At 41.1% G+C, this 17,668-nt stretch overlaps 1 protein-coding gene across 4 annotated transcripts in view; it reads left to right on the top strand.

Annotated features, from left to right (window-relative positions):
- The window catches only part of AGTPBP1 (ATP/GTP binding carboxypeptidase 1), a 143,464-nt gene that overhangs the window by 15,216 nt on the left and 110,580 nt on the right, over positions 1 to 17,668 (top strand). For 3 of the 4 annotated variants that reach the window (XM_084629416.1, XM_084629418.1, XM_084629415.1), the window contains exon 2: positions 11,039 to 11,110. The exons of the other annotated variant lie outside the window; for it this stretch is intronic. In XM_084629416.1, the coding sequence (XP_084485542.1) occupies positions 11,079 to 11,110 (32 nt within the window). In that variant the 5' untranslated portion in view covers positions 11,039 to 11,078. The remainder of the gene's footprint in view (positions 1 to 11,038; positions 11,111 to 17,668) is intronic. 4 annotated transcript variants of the gene reach the window in all.

The following is a 17,668-nucleotide window of genomic DNA, read 5'->3' on the forward strand; positions in this document are numbered from 1 at the left end:
TGATTGGTAGAGATTGTCATTTGTACTACCTTAATCTGGAACCTGCCCACCAAATATATGAATGAAGAAGTGATAACTTTCTCCACTAAAAGATTTGCATGTATGCTTTAGATTATAACCCTTCAGAATGGAGATTCTCTTCTGCATTATAGTGCCAAGCACAGTGGGGCCCCAATCCCAGTTGGAACTTCTGGGCACTACCACAATATAAGTGTTTTCGACTAAAAAGAAGGTCAGTTTGTTCTGATCAAATGATCACTCACACCATCTATACTAACAAACTTCTGTCTTCCAAATTAGGGGTGGAGATGCGTGATCCTAACCACCCATGTATTCACACCCTGTGCACTAATGCAAGGGTATTTATACAAACTGTGCCTTGTGCGATATCATTTGAAAACTAATAGATTCATAGATTCATAGATATTTAGGTCAGAAGGGACCATTATGATCATCTAGTCTGACCTCCTGCACAATGCAGGCCACAGAATTTCACCCACCAATCCTAAAAAAGACCTCACACCTATATCTGTGCTATTGAAGTCCTCAAATAATAACACACTAATTAATAATATCATTGAGGAATATATGTGGAGTTATGGAAGTCCTCTGATACTATGTTTTAAAATCTGTATTTGAACAAAGTAAAAATAAGTCTGCCCTGGTCTTGAATACGAATGGAGCAGAATGTCCAGAGATTACAATTTACATATGCAGTAAATTGAATCATCAAAACTCACAGGGTGGGGGGGGGTCAGCATGTTTGGATCATGAAGAATTGTGTATTTGCTTGTTTAGCCAGCTCGGTCATCAGACCGAGACCAGGAAGCTATATTTACATAAAAGCTAAACAAAACCATCAAGCTAACAAGGGGAGGTGATAAGGGCATAACTGTCAGTGGGGGATGGAGACTTCACTCCCAGGAAGGCATCCTGTTTCTTGAAGCAGGGTTAATGAACTTTGAGAGATGCTTGTCAAAGGTTTGCTGGACTATAAAGAGAGGGGCAATGAACCCCTAAGATGACAAGGGTAAACCACACCTTGTACATCTGTGGAAGGTCCTGATTGAGGGAGAGTCAGCCATGCTGGACCAAGAGTAATTAGTGTGTGAAATAATCTTAAACAAAGACTGTACCTTGCTAGATTAAGTTTTAGACTTGTAGATGCATGTTAGCACTTTCATTTGCTTGTCATTATATCTACGTCTTTTTCTTTTTTACTTGGCATCACTTAACTTGTGTCCTGTTAATACTTGTTTTGTTTTAATTTAAACCAACCCAGTGCTGTGTTTGAATTGGAGATTACAGTTAATGTGGCAAGCTGCTGGGTATTGTCTCTTAAAGGAGCAAACAAACCTTATTATTTCTCTGAGTGGTCTAGGAGAGGGCTGGATGTTTCAGGGCAGACAGTTTTGGGGAAATGCAGGACTAGTAGTGTGTTGGGGTCACTTGGCTGTTGTAATCATGGCTGGTGGAGATCAGTGGGTGTCTGTGGTATAACAAGCAGGCTGTGGAGACAGTTACTGAAACATGGCTGCTTATCACACAGACAGTTAGTGCATGCTTGTATGCTATCTGGGAGCATCTAACAAAGGAGCTACAGCAACAGAGCATTTTACTGCATGCAGGGCTTCAGGGCAGGCAGTGATGCACCTCTCACTGGTCTGGATTGCACTCCTAAATGTGACAGGAGGGTATTGAGATAAGTGTACAGCAAGTATCCTAGAGATTCTTGCTACATCTAAATAAACTTAAACCCTGATTCAGGAAAACACTTAAGCACATGCTTAAGTGCTTTCCTGACTTGTGGTCTTCTGGCCTGTTCCTGAAAACGCTTACATGCATGTGTAACTTGTAAATCAAGTCTCTTAAGGAACAGGCCTTATGTTTGTAAAATCAAAGTCCTACTAGATTCTTTAGCAGAATGACATCCATAGGGAGTACAATGAATGTAATAGTCTGCTTAGACACAATAGTATAAAATAAACATTCCAAATGTCTTGAAAGATCTTGCTGCTTATCAGTCTGTAAGCCATTCTTTCATGGACTTTTGAAGTTTCCCAGTATCACCAATGATGTACCATCAGGATCCTTTCTGTTTTCCATTAGTGTGATACAGAACATTGCACAAGAAAAAAATTCTTGTCTGTAAAGAGCAGCAGCATGTATAGGAAGGATATGCACGAGTGCCACCATTGGCTCTAGTGGAGGGTTTTAACTCTGTTTTAACTGTTCACAAATTGTTTTTCTGTATTTTTGTAGTTGATTCCATAGTGTGTATGTATAAAAAGTTGGCATCTTCCATATTTAGTCTCTATTCACCTGTATAATCATTTGAGTAGAACAAATTATGAAATAATGTATTCTAAACGTTGTATCTATTGCTATATCTTGCTTTAAGGTACAAGAATTTTTTAAATGCCTGTAAATATTCGAGAAGTCTCTTGCTCAATAACCTGTTAAATCATAGCCTCGACCAAAAAAAATTTTTTGTTTGAGGCTGATTACATCAATAATTGCATTACAGTAGAACAGTGGTTCTCAACCTATTTATCATTGTGGGCCGCATATGTGGCCCACAGAGTGTTAGCTGGGTCACAGGTTGAGAACCACAGTGCCTTCCACCTAACCCTCCGCCTCCCCCCTGCCAACAAACCCTTACGCTCAGTGCCCTTCGCCCAAAGACCCCTCCACAGAGTGGGGCCAGGAGCAGAGAGCTGGGTGTGGGACAGGGATGGGGACCCCGAGTCCTGCCGTGGCGGACTGGGTGACAGACAACGAGCCCTGCTGTGGGGGGCCGGGAGGCAGCCAGCTTCTCAGCTCCCATCCGGAGCCTGCTGCACAGCAGAGGAGCCTGGAGCCCATGGCCTTTAGCACATAGTCTCTGCTGGGTCGCAGCTGTGCGCTAATTGGGCTGCATGTGGTCCATGGGTTGAGAACCACTGCAGTAGAATCTCAGTTACAAACTGACCAGTCAAATGTGCGGAATTGGAAGTGTGCAGTCTGGCAGCGGCAGAGATTAACATAAAAGCAAAGCAAATACAGTACCGTACTATGGAAAACCTGAACTACTAAAGAAAATAAAGGGAAAGCAGCATTTTTATTCTGCAGACTAAAGTTTCAAAGCTATATTAAGTCAATGTTCAGTTGTAAACTTTTGAGAGAACCACCATAACGTTTTGTTGAGTTTTGAACAACCTCCATTGCCCAGGTGTTCGTAACTCTGAGGTTCTACTGTATAAGCATGAGCTTTTTTTAAAAAAAAAAAAAAAAAAAAAAGGAAGAAAAAAGAATAGGCACCAATCCTGAAAATAACTTAAGCACCTGAGTAACTTTACTCACCTGTGCAGTGTGGAACTACTTATGTGAGTTATATGAAGCACCTGCTTAAGGCTTTGCAGGCTTGGGGTTGTGAGGGGTCATTGCATCATGAGGATTTCACATATTCTGTTAGTGTACTCGGTTCAGAGAAAATGATCTGATGTTAGCTTGATCCATATTGATTTATCTTAGGAAGACAAAGCTTGGTGATCAAGTTTTTGAACAGATCGAAACTTTAATTAAAATCTCTAACATCTTTCAGATTTTTGAAATCTGAATTATTTGGATGGTGATAGGGATTTATCACATGTAGAAAGTATCCCATGTACCTGGTGTTAGGGTAGCTCTTAATTCATTTTTATTTTTTTGTCAGTCTGATAAGTTCTGGAAAAACTGTCTTAAGTGTAGGCTTGGCAGAATAAAATTTTAATTTTTTATAGTTTTGGTGGATAATATCAATGGTTTATTTTAAAGCATTATTTGTATAGACTTTAAATTTGAACAGTTGTGGGAAATAGTGGGGTCAGACAGTGAGACTTTATAACGAAGGCTAAGATTGTGTCATGTATATTTTTAATAAGAGTCACGGGCAGGTCACTGGCAATAAATAAATAATTCACGGAAGCCTGACCTGTCCCAGACTTCTACTAAAAATATCCATGATAAAATGGGAAGGGACTGGGCAGTTGTAGGGTGGCTGGGAGCTTTGGGGCCCCCACTACCTGTGGGGGTTCAGAGCTCCAGGTCCCCCTGTCCCCCAGAGTGGAGGGGAGCAACAGGGTCCCCCTGCTGCCTCCCCAGCAGTGGGGTGAAGTGGGAATCCCACTGCCGCGGTGGGGTGCCACCAGGGGTCCCCCGTCCGGCGGCTGGGGAGTTGCGGGGGTACCACCGTGGCCCATTGTGGCTTGGAGCTTAGGGGCCTGTTGCCTCAGGCAGCGGAGGTACCTCACAGCTCCCTGCCACTGCAGGAGGTGACATGACCCTGCAGCTCCCAGCCGCCAGGGCTGAAATCATGGAGGTCTTTGGAAGTCACGGATTCTGTGACAATCGTAGCCTTAACTATACCTATTTAATTACAGTAGACATTGAGATTCAAAAAGTTAAATCTTTATAACCAATAACACAAAATTTGTCAACATCGTGTGTCAAAATATACAAAGTAAATAGCCTTAGTTTGATTAAATTCTAAAGCAGAATTTTTCTCTTAGTCAAAATTTGCAGATAGGTAATCAATGATGGAAATTTTTTTGTTGGTTTGTGTGTACAATGAAATTGATGTTTGACATTTATAGATTAAAAATCTACTCCTTTTAAGCTTATTTATATAGTATGTCTTTTTAAAAAAACCTATATCAAACTTGCTAGCCCAGAAACAGGTACCAGAGTTTGGCATAAGAGAATGTTTTTGGTACAAAGATATGTCTTGTTCTGGTCATTTTTGATTCATTATGATTTCACAGAATGCAGATATAGAAGGGCTTTTTTTAAATTTTCTTAACAGAAAGGAGCTGTAACAACTAGATTGGATGACTTTGAATAGAAATAGGAAACGATGATGATGATGATTTCATTTGTTAAAAATTATTTCTGTCTGGAAAGGAAAAAGCATCGGTTGCTGCATTCTAAATTTCTTTGGATTTTGGACAGCAGAGGCATGTAATCATAACTTGTATAACTCATGTCTTCCAACTTTAACAGAATAATCTGCATAGTCTTGCTGTGACATTCGCCAGGGTACAAGCTGGACTGATGGACTGCTGTGTCCCCTCAATTCTCCAACTTGTAGTGCCTTTTACACTGCTTCAGTGTGAGAGCAACCATTCCTGATCTGCCCACACACAACCTCCAGCATATAAATCATTCCCAACTATACTATAAGAGTGCTATAGACAGCCACCCATGAACTAGACTGCGGGCAACACCAGCAAACTCCCAGTCTCAGATTTCCACCCAGAAATGTCTTGTATTGCCCAGCACCCTCCTAGACAATACAAGCTCATATAAAGTCTGTTATTTCATTAATAACAAAGGCTGTGCATATCATTTTCTAGCTCAGATGTAGTTTCCCAAACACACACTGATCTAGATAAAACAAATGTATTAACTACAGAAAGAGATTTTGTAACTACAAGTAATGAGGCCTAGAAGTCAGAATTGGTTACGAAGAAATAAAAAGTAAAATGCAAACTGATATCTAATTTAACAAGCTAAGGGTTCTCTCACCACCTGCTGTAGCAATCTTACTGGCTGAACTCCTTTCAGACAGGATCGCTCTTTCTTCAGTGTTGATTTCCTTGACCTTTAGGTGGTGGTGATGCTATGAGTAGAAATGGAGAGAGAGATCATTTGGGGCCTCGTTCCTCATTTTTATCCTTTCCATTTTCTTTGAGAACCTCTCCAGCTGGGGTTCAGGAGACAGAAAGTCTGTGGGATGGGAACTTCCAGCTGTTTCTTTGCCAACAAGCAAATTTCTCGCTTACACCCTTTTTCCTGCCAAAGAATGGCTGCTTAACCAGGTGATGGTCCATTTGATTTTGTTGATACCTGGCTGAGGTGTTAGTTTGCCTTTTGTCTTTGAGGAACCAGTTTGTCTCCTTTTCTAAACTTGAAATAGGTCTCAGTAATGATATACAGTAAAATCTTATAACTTTACATACAGTGTTACCGCACACATTTTACTAGGACAATAGTAGGCAAATTGAGTTTTCAAATTATTCTTCACAAGGCATATTTTGTACAATATCCATTATAGTTTTGTAAAAAGGGCGAGCATAAGGATTCAGACTATTACACTTCCCTTCAAGAAAGTGTTCCAATAGCTGTTTGTCAGAAAGCCCTACTTTCAGTTCTACTTCAGTAGGCTTCAGCTGCACTGTTCATTTGGCATGCTCCACTACTTCATGGTAAAATTCTTTCTGTGGTAGAGTAACTTTGTCCCCAGTTACCTGGACTACTTCCTTTCTTTCACTGTAGATTTTGGCATCTTAAGCCTGATGAAGTTGCCATAGATGGTTCTTTTATGGTGGTTGTCTGAGAGGACACTCTCGTCTTACAATAGAAGAACGCACATTAAACAGGCGTTAGAAGAAGGCAATAAAGAAATCCTTATACATTTTCAAGAAGCATGTTGCCAATAACCTGTTGGTTCATATTATTAGACAGAAAATGTTTCATTAACTTGTATTAAATAACATCTCCAATTTTTATTTCTTTAAACCAAGCTGTACAAACCTAGGGAATTTAGAGTTAAGGTTACACATAAGAAATCCCAACATCTTAAAGTAAGAAATAAACAGTTAAGGCACCCAAACAACCTTACCTCTGCCCTGTAGTGATATTATGCAATAACCATACAATTATGATTACAGCTTTTTAGTGTTTGTGATCTCAGGTTAGATTAAAGTGATTTTTAAAGGCACATTAGATTTTTTTCATCCCCGCCCCCTCTTCCGTCACTGTTACAAGGGTATATGTCACATAAGCAAGCAGGGAAGAATGCAAGGAGCAAGCTTTCACACAGGCAGGACATACTCGCATCTTATTTCTTCAGCTGGTTGTTTACTGTTTGAACATAGATTCATAGATACTAAGGTCAGAAGGGACCATTTATGATCACCTAGTCTGACCTCCTGCACAATGGAGGCCACAGAATTTCACCCACCCACTCCTGCGAAAAACATCTCACCTATGTCTGAGCTATCGAAGTCCTCAAATTGTGGTTTAAAGACTTCAAGGAGCAGAGAATCCTTCAGCAAGTGACCCATGCTTCAGAGGAAGGCGAAAAACCTCCAGGGCCTCTTCCAATCTGCCCTGGAGGAAAATTCCTTCCCGACCCCAAATATGGCGATCAGCTAAACCCTGAGCATATGGGTAAGATTCATCTGCCAGATATTACAGAAAATTAGAATACATAACTGCTATTTAGAGCAAATGAGATTTCCAGTACACCATACCCTTTTTCATTTGCAACAAATATGTGTCTTAGAAGTTGACTCTCTAGTTTTAAGAGAAGTACAACATAGAGGAATTTTTCAGCCAGGTACCAGGGAGAAACCCAATTCCTGGCCAATAAACTCATTGTCTGGTCATGGCGCTTACATTTTCTTTCCCTTCTCCTGCTTCTTTTGGCAATAAAGAAGATTGAGAATAAAACTGGATGAGTGATAGGCTTGCTAAGGAGTCTTGAAACTTTGTGTGTTGGTGCTAGTGAAAGTGAAAAGAACCATGCTAGGAGAGGTGAGATGGGAGTGGGGATTAGCAAGGTGGAAGAGAAGACATTGACTTTTATTTTGGTAAGGAGAAATGTTTTCCAGGAACATGGCATTATAGTGGGGTGGGCAAACTATGGGCTGGATCTGGCCCACAAGTCATGTTAAGCCAGCCCACGAGCTCCCACTAGGGAGGGGATCTGGGGCTTACATTGCTCCGGCGCTCCAGCTGGGATGCAGGGTCGGGGGCTTCAGTCCTTTGTTCAGAGCTTTAGTTTGTAGCAAAGTCCCTCCAGAGGTAAGAAGCAGGATTGAAGACAAAATGGAGGAGATGCAGCAGCCTTTTATATTCTCTGCCCTGTGGAAGATGACAGCAGCAAGATGGACCCTGGAGTCACATGGGCAAGCCACATGTCCATGCATGACTCAGTTCTTTACAGGCCAATGCCATTGTTTACATGTTAGTTTGAATGTTCCCAGGAAAGCTCAGATGTGGATTGGCATCTCCCAAAGTTCAATGTCAGCTAAGTATTTCTTGATTGGGCACTTACTGAGAATAGTCCCTTCTCAAGAAGCTGACCAAATGCTTCACTGAGGCTACTTAGAATCAAAACACATCGATATACAAGTACATAGCCAATATTCATAACTTCGCATACAAAAATGATACACGCATACAGATAGGTTATGATTTGCTGATTATAATTATGCTTTCCATAGACACCTTACACAACAACCTTTATACAATATTTGTAGCAAATATATTACAGTGGTTGCAACAATGATCTATAGGGTCACAGGTTATGTCAGTAACGTCACAACTGGAAATGTAATAATTAAAAACATGACCCAACAAACCCCACACATCTTATTTTTAAATTCCTTTAGATACTATACCTGTTCTGAGTGGGGTAGATATAGTATCTGAAAATACCTCTAAGTTTTTATTTTAATTCACTGGATTTCAAATTGACAACATCTCTTTAAGAAAGCTGTAGGTAATGCTGTCCGACTGCCAGCAGTAGGGGAATATCTTAGTGTGGGGTAAGTGGGTAGGATCAGAGGATTATTTCTTTAGGGTTTTTTTTTTTTAAGGATTTAAATACAGGTTCACTGCATAGTCTAGCAGATTAGTAAAGAGAGATTTTGATAAATCATCAGTACACTTTAGGACCAGATTTCCCGATATTTAGTTTTGTCCTGTGTCCCGACTGATGTACGGTCGGGATGCCATTTGACCTGATACTTTGCTTCGGTGGCACTCCGGCGCTTTTTTTTTTTGGCTTGGATCGGCAAAAAACCTAGATCCAGCCCTCGTGGGGGTGAGCTGTGGCTGCCCCTCCCCGTGTCCCGATATTTTGTTCTTGTCATCTGTTCACCCTAGTACACTTTGCACACAATTCTCTAGTTATGTGGGTTGCTAACATTAATAGCCCCATTCTTTTCTTTTCCTATCTCCTTTACTGTCTCCTCCTTTTTTTTCCCTCTCTCCCCCGTCTTTGTTTTTCAATTGACCTAGAACATTCAGACACTTGAACTGCACCAAAGTGCTTTTGTGGGCTTCAGAATGAAACAAATTGATATCTTGTGATCCTAGTTAGTTTAGCTCTGTAGCTGGCTCCACTTGTAAAGCACTTCAGTACATGTTAATATGTGGATACTGCATGCACCAGTAGGCTGTCTGTCAGTTGTCTGCCAGCTGGCCAAGGTCATAAGCAAAACAGTGCCAGATTGGCCACTTGAGGTAACTCTCCTAGAATCTCATGTCTTCTCCCTCCAGTTAGATCTCTGGCCTAGTTTGAATAATCTGAACTTTATAACCCGAGATAAGGTATTTTGTGTAGTGAACCCAGCCGTAGTTCTTGTAACCAATTCTTCCCCCCACCTTCCCCTTTTTATGGAAGAAAGCAGAGAAATTCTGCATCTGAACATTGGTTGGACAAACTGGCCAGCTACCTGTTAGCCAGACGTACACTGGTGGTGCTTCTTGTGAGAAGCCAAGAATTCCCCCCCCCCCCCCCCCCCCAGTTGGTTGCTGGGAAAGAAAATCGCTTCAGGTAAGCGGAGGGGAGCTGCTGTTATGCCTCACTGTTTATATTGGTCTTGGCTTGTTAATGTCTGCAAAGTTTGGAGTTGCTTCTGCTGTTTGTTTGGGGTTCTCCCTTTCTTCTCTCAGCATCAGTATCCTACTTGCTCGTGAAGCATCCTATTCTTTCTCTGTTTGAATTTTTGATAGTTCCTCCTTTCTCTTCCCCACCCTAAGCCTCCTTCAGATCACTTTATATCTCTTCTACTGTTCTTCATCAGCTGGCTGCATGACAAAACTGGAAGTTTTGTTACTGCCTGTTATGTTCAAGTGGCATTGATAATAACAAGATCTTGTAAACTTGAGGGCAAGTATGCAGCAGAGAAAGTTTCTCATGCACAAATCACAAGAAGATAAGTGCTTTTGTTTTCCTCAACATAGTTTGTTTGTGTCTTGTACTTCAGTGCTTTATAACAAACACATGGCCTCTCAGAAAACTCTTCCTTGTATTACATTTTATCTCGGATAGAATCACTGAGATTCAGTTTATGGTCCTATAAACTGCAACCTTAAATGCTGAGAGGCACCATATGAGACTCTGAGGACACTATGTACTTAAAAGGATAGGAAAATTAAGCTGTTAGCATGCTGTGGTTTCTGTCCAAGAAATGTTTTCAGGTCCTACTTAAATAAGAATACCAAACACTTTTTCTGATTGTACATTTAGGTTTCTAGTCTCAAAATTAAGAGCATGAAGTGGCCATAAAGAAAAGGAGGTATAGTGTTGTTGCCGGCACCCAGTGCCGAGAGGCTGAACAACAGCTTGAGTAGTTCGTTACCCGGTGTGCTACACCCAATAATCACAACGGGGTGGAGAAGCAAGCCTAGTACGCAAAGCTGCTGCAAATGCCTCCAAACAAAAAAAAAAAAAAGCCAAAAACACCTGGACCTAGTACAAAAGGGCTTCATCAACACTCGTAATCTTCCATCCCCTCAAGTTACCTAGTGGCCATGCCCCAGTGTCCCCAACAGTGTGGCATCTCAGATTTTTTTTCAAGAAATTTGGAAAAACTTACATGTTTGGCTCCAGGAGATGCCTAAGCAGGTAGCTTTCTTTTCTGGCCATATTGCGCAAGTTGTTCATGGTACATGCAGTATGATAAAATTACTGATTTTCAATACTTTATCAAAGTCTGTATTCCCTGAGATTTAGCATGATTAAACTATAATTTAGGACCTTAGTGCATGCTTACTGTGTTTTCAGTATTCTGTTAATTTTGCTCTATTCCTTAGGCCCTATATGTTAAATTAGGAGCAGAATTACCTTTTTTTCTTCAGTGTAGCGAGTACTTTTTATGAAATCTCTTGTATTCAAAACTTCCAGTGCAGAGATTCTGAGCACTGTAATATGGTGGCAGCACTTCATTGTACAGCAACACAATACATTGCTAATAAGTCTTAATTTTTTAAATGTGTTTTACAGGTTATCTGAGATGGTGTATTGAAGAACTAAGTTTTCCAAGATGAACAAAGTAAAAACAACATCTGAGAAAAGGTAAATGCAGCAGTATATAGACTTCTTGAAGTTCAACCCATTTACTTTTCCATGTAATGGATCTTGAGAACTTTACATTTTAAGGAAGCATAATACATTTAAAAAAAAAAAGGGAGGGGGGGGACAAAAAATACAAAACCAGTTATGTGGGTCCATAGGGCAACATTAGTAATCAAACAATTACTGTAACCTCTTCATATAAAAATAGCTTTAATTTAATTAAATGAATTATTTTCCTTTAAATAGTAACTGATTTGGAATTATTTTCTCACGTATTTATCAACATAGTGTAAAGGATAATAGACGCTAACACCTTCCTTTATGCATTTTTGTCATATTTGAATGAGACTTACTATATGAATAAACATTTTCAAAATTGCATTTAATTTCTTTGAAAGAAATAGTAATAAATTACCACAACACTAAATATTTTGGAAGAAGGTCATATGCAAAAATGCACATGAAACTGCATGCTTACCTTTGTGCATGCAGTTATCCCAACTGTGCATGCAAAAATGGTCATTTGGACACCTGGTAGCTGAAAAGCAATCCTAGTAATTGATCTTGCAAATACTGTATTGGAAAACTATTGACTGCGTGTATTTGAGCACATCTCTTGGATTCCATCTCAGAATTTGTCTTGAGTAGCAATCCTTCAAAGCATTGCATAGCTACATATATGAACAGAAGCACCAACTTCAGTGGGGCCATACACATGTACAGAGAGATGTGTCTATATTCTGAACTAAGGGGGTGATTCCCCTGCTCATGTACATACATTTGCGTCGCTCTCATCAAGCTAGCACAAGTATAAATATCAGTGTAGCTGCAGTAGCCCGGGTAGCGGCAGTAGAGGCACAGCTTATCAGTAGGTATGTACTTTGCACAGCTTTCTGGCAGGTTTGTACTTGGCACAGCTAAGCCATGTCTCTCTTGCCACTACTTTTGGATCCAGGGCTACACTGCTATTTATACTTGTGCTAGCTCAGTGAGAGCTAGCATGAGTGTGTGTACACGAGCAGGGGAATCACACCCTTAGCTAGTAATGTAGAGGTAGCCTAAGTGGTTGCAAGATCATAGCCTTGACTTGTTTCTTTTGTTTATACCAAGTACCTATGAAGAGGCTTCTGGGAACGGGGGTGGCAGCAATGGAAGCAAGCATACAGGCAATTGTGTGTGCTACAAAATTTCAACAGTACTAAACTTTTCTCCAAGCACTTCAAAAGCAAAACCCCTGCCCATTCACCCCATCCTTTTTGGCATAACCTCATCCCATCCTTTTTGGCAGAACCTTTCTCAGATAGCAACTTTAGTCAGGCAGGTTTCATGCTCATGAATGGTTGCTGCTGAAGGAAAAAGTGTAATTTTATAAATCACATACATGACACAAATGTACATGTTGCATTACCGAAACATGAGCAAGAGACATTTCTTGCTCCAAAGATCTTACAATCTAATAGAGAGGCAAGGGTGTCAAAGTCAAAATGCTGGTTACTGATGCATATATATGGCTGATAGCTTAACTCTTGAAGTTTGTATATAAGGAACAGATTATTTCATCATTATGAAACTATTTAGAGAATTTACAAAATGTCTTTTGAATGGAAGAAGCTTAAGACATTTGTAACAGTTCAGTTTGGTATTCCCTGCAATAGCAAAACCATCTAGTTTGTTTGCTCTCTTGGAAAACTTTCTACCCCTCCAGTACAAAAAAAATTGCAGGGTATTTTACCTTTCAATGTATTTCTTTATAGTATTCCTTTCTAAATTAGAGTATGGATTTGCATGTTGGACCCATATGCCATCATGTGGATTTATCTCAATCACAGGAGGGATTTCAAGTTCACCATGAGGATATGTTACTTCCTTTGGAGTGGTCTTGGCTCCTTAGTTGTCCACTGCAGCCGTGGAACAGTTCGACATTTGAGACTAGTTCTTGTGGTGTTCCCTGCCTGGGTAGCTAATGAAAGATCGATCTTTAGAAATGGTCGAGAGATCAATATGCATCCCAGCCAGGGAGTATTAGTTTTTGGAAAGTCAAGTCCTTTCTCAGCAATGGGTATTCCTGAACTTGAGCTCCCGCTATGATGGTACCAGGAAAAAGGTATCCTTAACTGGATTCAGCTCAGGCTATATTGGCCTTTTGCGTGGAAGGATAATCCGAACTAAACAGATGTAGATGAAGATAGTCAGTCATTTGTTGTTGTTTTTTTTTAAACACAGTTAATTTTGTTCAGCCATATAACTCAAAACAGATGTACCTCTTGGGATGAATAAGCTATGCGAAATTCTTTGCATATCGTAGACAGTTGGTATTACTGATTTGTGTGCCAGCTGTGGTCGTTACAGGACTGTGAACCTTCAAAGATCAGGGTAAAATAGATTCACAAGCATTTAATATTGGAACGTTTGCATTGGGCTCTGAAATAATAATAAAAGAGAACAAAATGCACAAACCCCAAAACTGGGCTTAGAGAAACCTCTTATGAGAAATCTCTTCTAGTAAAATTTGAGTTTGCTGGCTCACTGGACGTGTGACAAACAGTCATACTGGGAATGGGTCATATGACTTAGCCTCTGTGATTTTCCCAATAAGAACGTCTTGATCTCTAAATTCACCGAGTTGCATCCTCGGTGTATACAGATAGAGGAAATAGAGCAAAATAGTTGACAAACTATAAAAAGTACCAATGACTGCCTCCCTCTGGCTGCACTGCATTCTTAGTGATAAAATTTCTGTAGGAAGTGTCCTGAGCCATTCTAAGATGACATCTAATGGTTGCTATAGTAACTCCTCAAGATTCAATTATCTTTCTGGTCAAGCTCTAGAATTAGATCATTGAGTAGAAACTGAGCAAGGTGTAGGCTGTATTTAGCTTGCAGCATAGGGGAAGTCCTCTGCAGAAGGAGTAATGGATATATGTGAACCCATCATTCCTGCAGAAATACAGTGAGGATGCTTAGACCTCTTGGAAAGTGGGTAGGACTTGACAAATCCACTTACCAATGGCAAGCAGAGACCTTTCCCTGGTGAGTGGGGAGAACTAGGATGTAAACTTCTGGAGAATTCGATCTTTTTTTGAAAAGAAAATTTGTTTATGGCTGTGATGATACCCTTCCAAATGTGAACCAATGCTCAGTTCTCTGTTCTTGACTCTGCAGACAGCTCCAGTGCCTCTGTAGCTGCTAGCTTTCCCAAGCTGTTGCGGAGTGAAATGGACAAGAGTGGGCAGTTACAGCTTCCCACAGGATTCTGAATGGCAGCAGTGAGGGTGACCAGTTTATCCATTTAATGTAATGGTGGGGTGTGGTGGGAAGCTACAAGCTGAAGCACAGTCAGGCATTGGCACTGTCCACAGGGGGGAAAAAAGGTGACCTGAAAATAGCGGGCCTGCCCAGCAACAGTCAGTAGCTAGGACACACTGTCTTACTGTACCTAGGAGGCTTTAGGGTGGGAGAGGGGAAAATGTGCCTCTGCTCCCGGTTAGTAATCAGAAGGATTCTTGGGTGAGAGAAAAATAGGCCTCACATTTTATCAGAGATTGACACACATGTTTGGAGACCCCAGACATGGCCAGGAGCAGCGTTTTCTGCTTTCCCAGGAATTTTGAGGTACTTGGTTTTTGAACAGTGTTTTCCCTGTGGAGTTCTCTGATGGCAGTGTCCTCTGTCTTTCATACCAGCTTCCCTTAATTTTTCTGGTCCTGGGTAAACCTAGGAGGACCAGATTGCCTGAGACAAAGTTAGTGCTAGGTGTAAAAGTAGGGGGAAGATCGTTTCTCATATGGCTATTTTAAGTAGCTGTGTGTGAATCCTACATAAACTGTTGACCTTTTTTCCTGTTTAGTGTATAGTCGTACATTATTCTTGTGAAGTATTACATCAGAGAGCAGATAAGTAGTCTAAATTGGTCTTCCCTTAATTCGGGCTGGGTGAATATAACTGGTTAAGACATGGGTTCATGGAGTTAAACTATACCTTAAAAGTTATAAACTAAAGGAGAGTAGCGGGGGATGGGGGGGGGGAGCTCTAATCCTTATTACTGATAGATTTTCTACCCAAAGGAGATGTCGGTAGTGGCTAGGCCCTGGCAAATCTTAGTTTTGATTTTTTTTTTTCCTCCTTTGTCTTCTTGTTTTTCTCTCTACCACAACTGTCAACTTTCTAGAGTTGAAATATCGGACTCAAAATGAAGTATACAACAAAAATAGAATGAAAGCTTCAAATGTTTAATTACTTCAATATTTTTAGTTATCTAGAACTTCATTTTCAGAATTCAGCTTTTCTGTTATCTATTTAATAGAGGCTATATTATGGCTGAGATTTTTAAAGCAGTCTAGGTGACTGAGATATCTTCTATTGGTGATAATGAACATTTGTATCTAAATGCACAAGCTGCTTTGAAAACTTTCATTCTACAAATGTTGTCTCATTTCCAAAGAGGTATATTTGAGTCTGAGTTTATGTAACTTGTGATCAGGTACAACTTGAGGTTTACTATGGGACCCAAACCCATAACAACAGTAGGATTCATGGAGCTTTTTACCTTTGCATTTTATTGTCAAATACCTACCTTGAGAGCTGCACTTCCAGCACAGCTGATAGCATGAGTCCTAACACATGGTGCTAACACTCTTGTCACCCAGGTGTCTGATTTAAAATACCTGTATTCTATCACTGTCTGGCATTTATGCTTAAAATATATATATTTTTTTAAAATGACCCAAGCAGGATTCAAATCTATGGAATGCTTCCACTAGAGACTAGCCCTGGAACTGAAGTGCCACCCTGCTAGATGGGTATGCACTCTTGACAGATCTTACGAAGTCTACAGTTGGGGTGAGTGGATTATGGCGGTGTGGAGATGCAGCAGCATGAATGTGTAGACTGGTTATGACTAGCTGCTGTATTAATTATCTTCCGCCTAGCTTGGTTTGCATGAATGGATATCAATGAGTTTAGCTGTCATAGCACATCCACTATACAGTTCATTCTGGATTCAAAGAATAAGTAAATTTTAGATAGGATTTGCTATATGAATGAAGAAAAGTTTTTAGTTCCTGCTTTAATTGTAAAACTCAACTCAGCCTTAACTGTGGAGTCAGGTCCACCTCTACAATAATCCTCTTATTGTTAAATCTAGAATCAGAAAACAAATCATTTTCAAGACAGTTTTATTCAGTTAATGTTCTGAAGATAGTTAAGCTCTTTAGAATGTCCCTGTTTGACTGCTATATTGACAATTTCCAGCACCCTTTAAACTCTAGACAAATAAGCCTCTTCTAAATCTTATGAATAAAAATCTTCAAGTATTTCTGAAAGATACTATCTTGTAGTGAGAATGGCTTATCCTTTCTAAATCTCTAAAAGCTTCCAGTAAGTGTTGAATGACTATGCTACATGTTGAAGGGCTCTTGTTATGAATAAGGCAAGGTTGCATGGAGAAGTTTTTAGAGACCATATTGCTTCCTGACCACATGGGGCAAAAATCATGTATGTTTGTAAAACACCTAATGCCTTTACTGGGAGCTGAGCAGGACTGGGAGTACAGTGAATTGAATGAGATTTGCAAAGAGTAATTATGAAAAGTTTTGAGTAGGGACCTTAGCTGTATTACTCCCTCTCATGGGTATGAATACTGTGGCGGATGGATTGATATTTGTTGGATGGTTCAGTTTACTGGGGGATGGGTTGGGGAAAGGTCTTGTGTTTTGAGTGCTTTCATCTACTGGAACCTTAGGGGTGTCTGGTCTCTAACACAAAACACAAGAGTTGGGCAAACTATGGGCCACATCCAGCCCGTGGGACCATCCTGCCCAGCCCTTGAGCTCCCAGCCAGGGAGGCTAGCTCCTGGCCCCTCCCCTGCTGGCTCCACGGCTGGCTCCAGCTGGGCGGCACAACTGCCAATCCTGCCGCTCTGAACAGCATGGTGTGGGGGTGGGGTTGCATAAGGGGCAGGGGGTTCCAGAGGGGCAGGCAGTTGGATGGGGCAGAGGTTCTGGGGGGGCTGTCGGGGACAGGGAACGGGGGGGGGGGGTTGGATAGGCGTGAGAGTCTTGGGGGGCCTGTCAGGGGGCAGGGGTGTGGACAGGGAGCAGTGGGGGTGGATGGGGGTGGGGGGTCCCAGGAGGGGGCGGTTGGGGACAAGGAGCAGGGAGGGTTGGATGGTTCAGGGATTCTGAGGGGGGCAGTCAGGGGGAGGGGGTGGATAAGGGGCAGGGCCAGGCTGTTTGGGGAGGCACAGCCTTACTTACCCGGCCCTCCATACAGTTTTGCAACCCTGAAAGTTTGCCCACTCCTGTTATAGACCCTTGCAACCTGCTTTTGGAGTCCTTGCTCACCTATTGAACTGGCAAATATAGTCATTCAGTGCCACTGCAGGATGGCCGAGAGGGTTCGACAGCGTTAGAATATATTTAGCATATAGTGCCTGCGGATTGGCTGAAGGCGCTTGGGTTTTTTTTGTTACTTGTTGAATTAGGCAGGGGATTGGACAAAATAAGACCACAAGAGAGCAAGGGTAATGTATTTAATATTAATCACACTACTCTAATTTG

The sequence above is a fragment of the Lepidochelys olivacea genome (assembly GCF_965140295.1).
Source record: "Lepidochelys olivacea isolate rLepOli2 genome assembly, chromosome: 5".
Classification (NCBI taxonomy): Eukaryota; Metazoa; Chordata; order Testudines; family Cheloniidae; genus Lepidochelys; species Lepidochelys olivacea.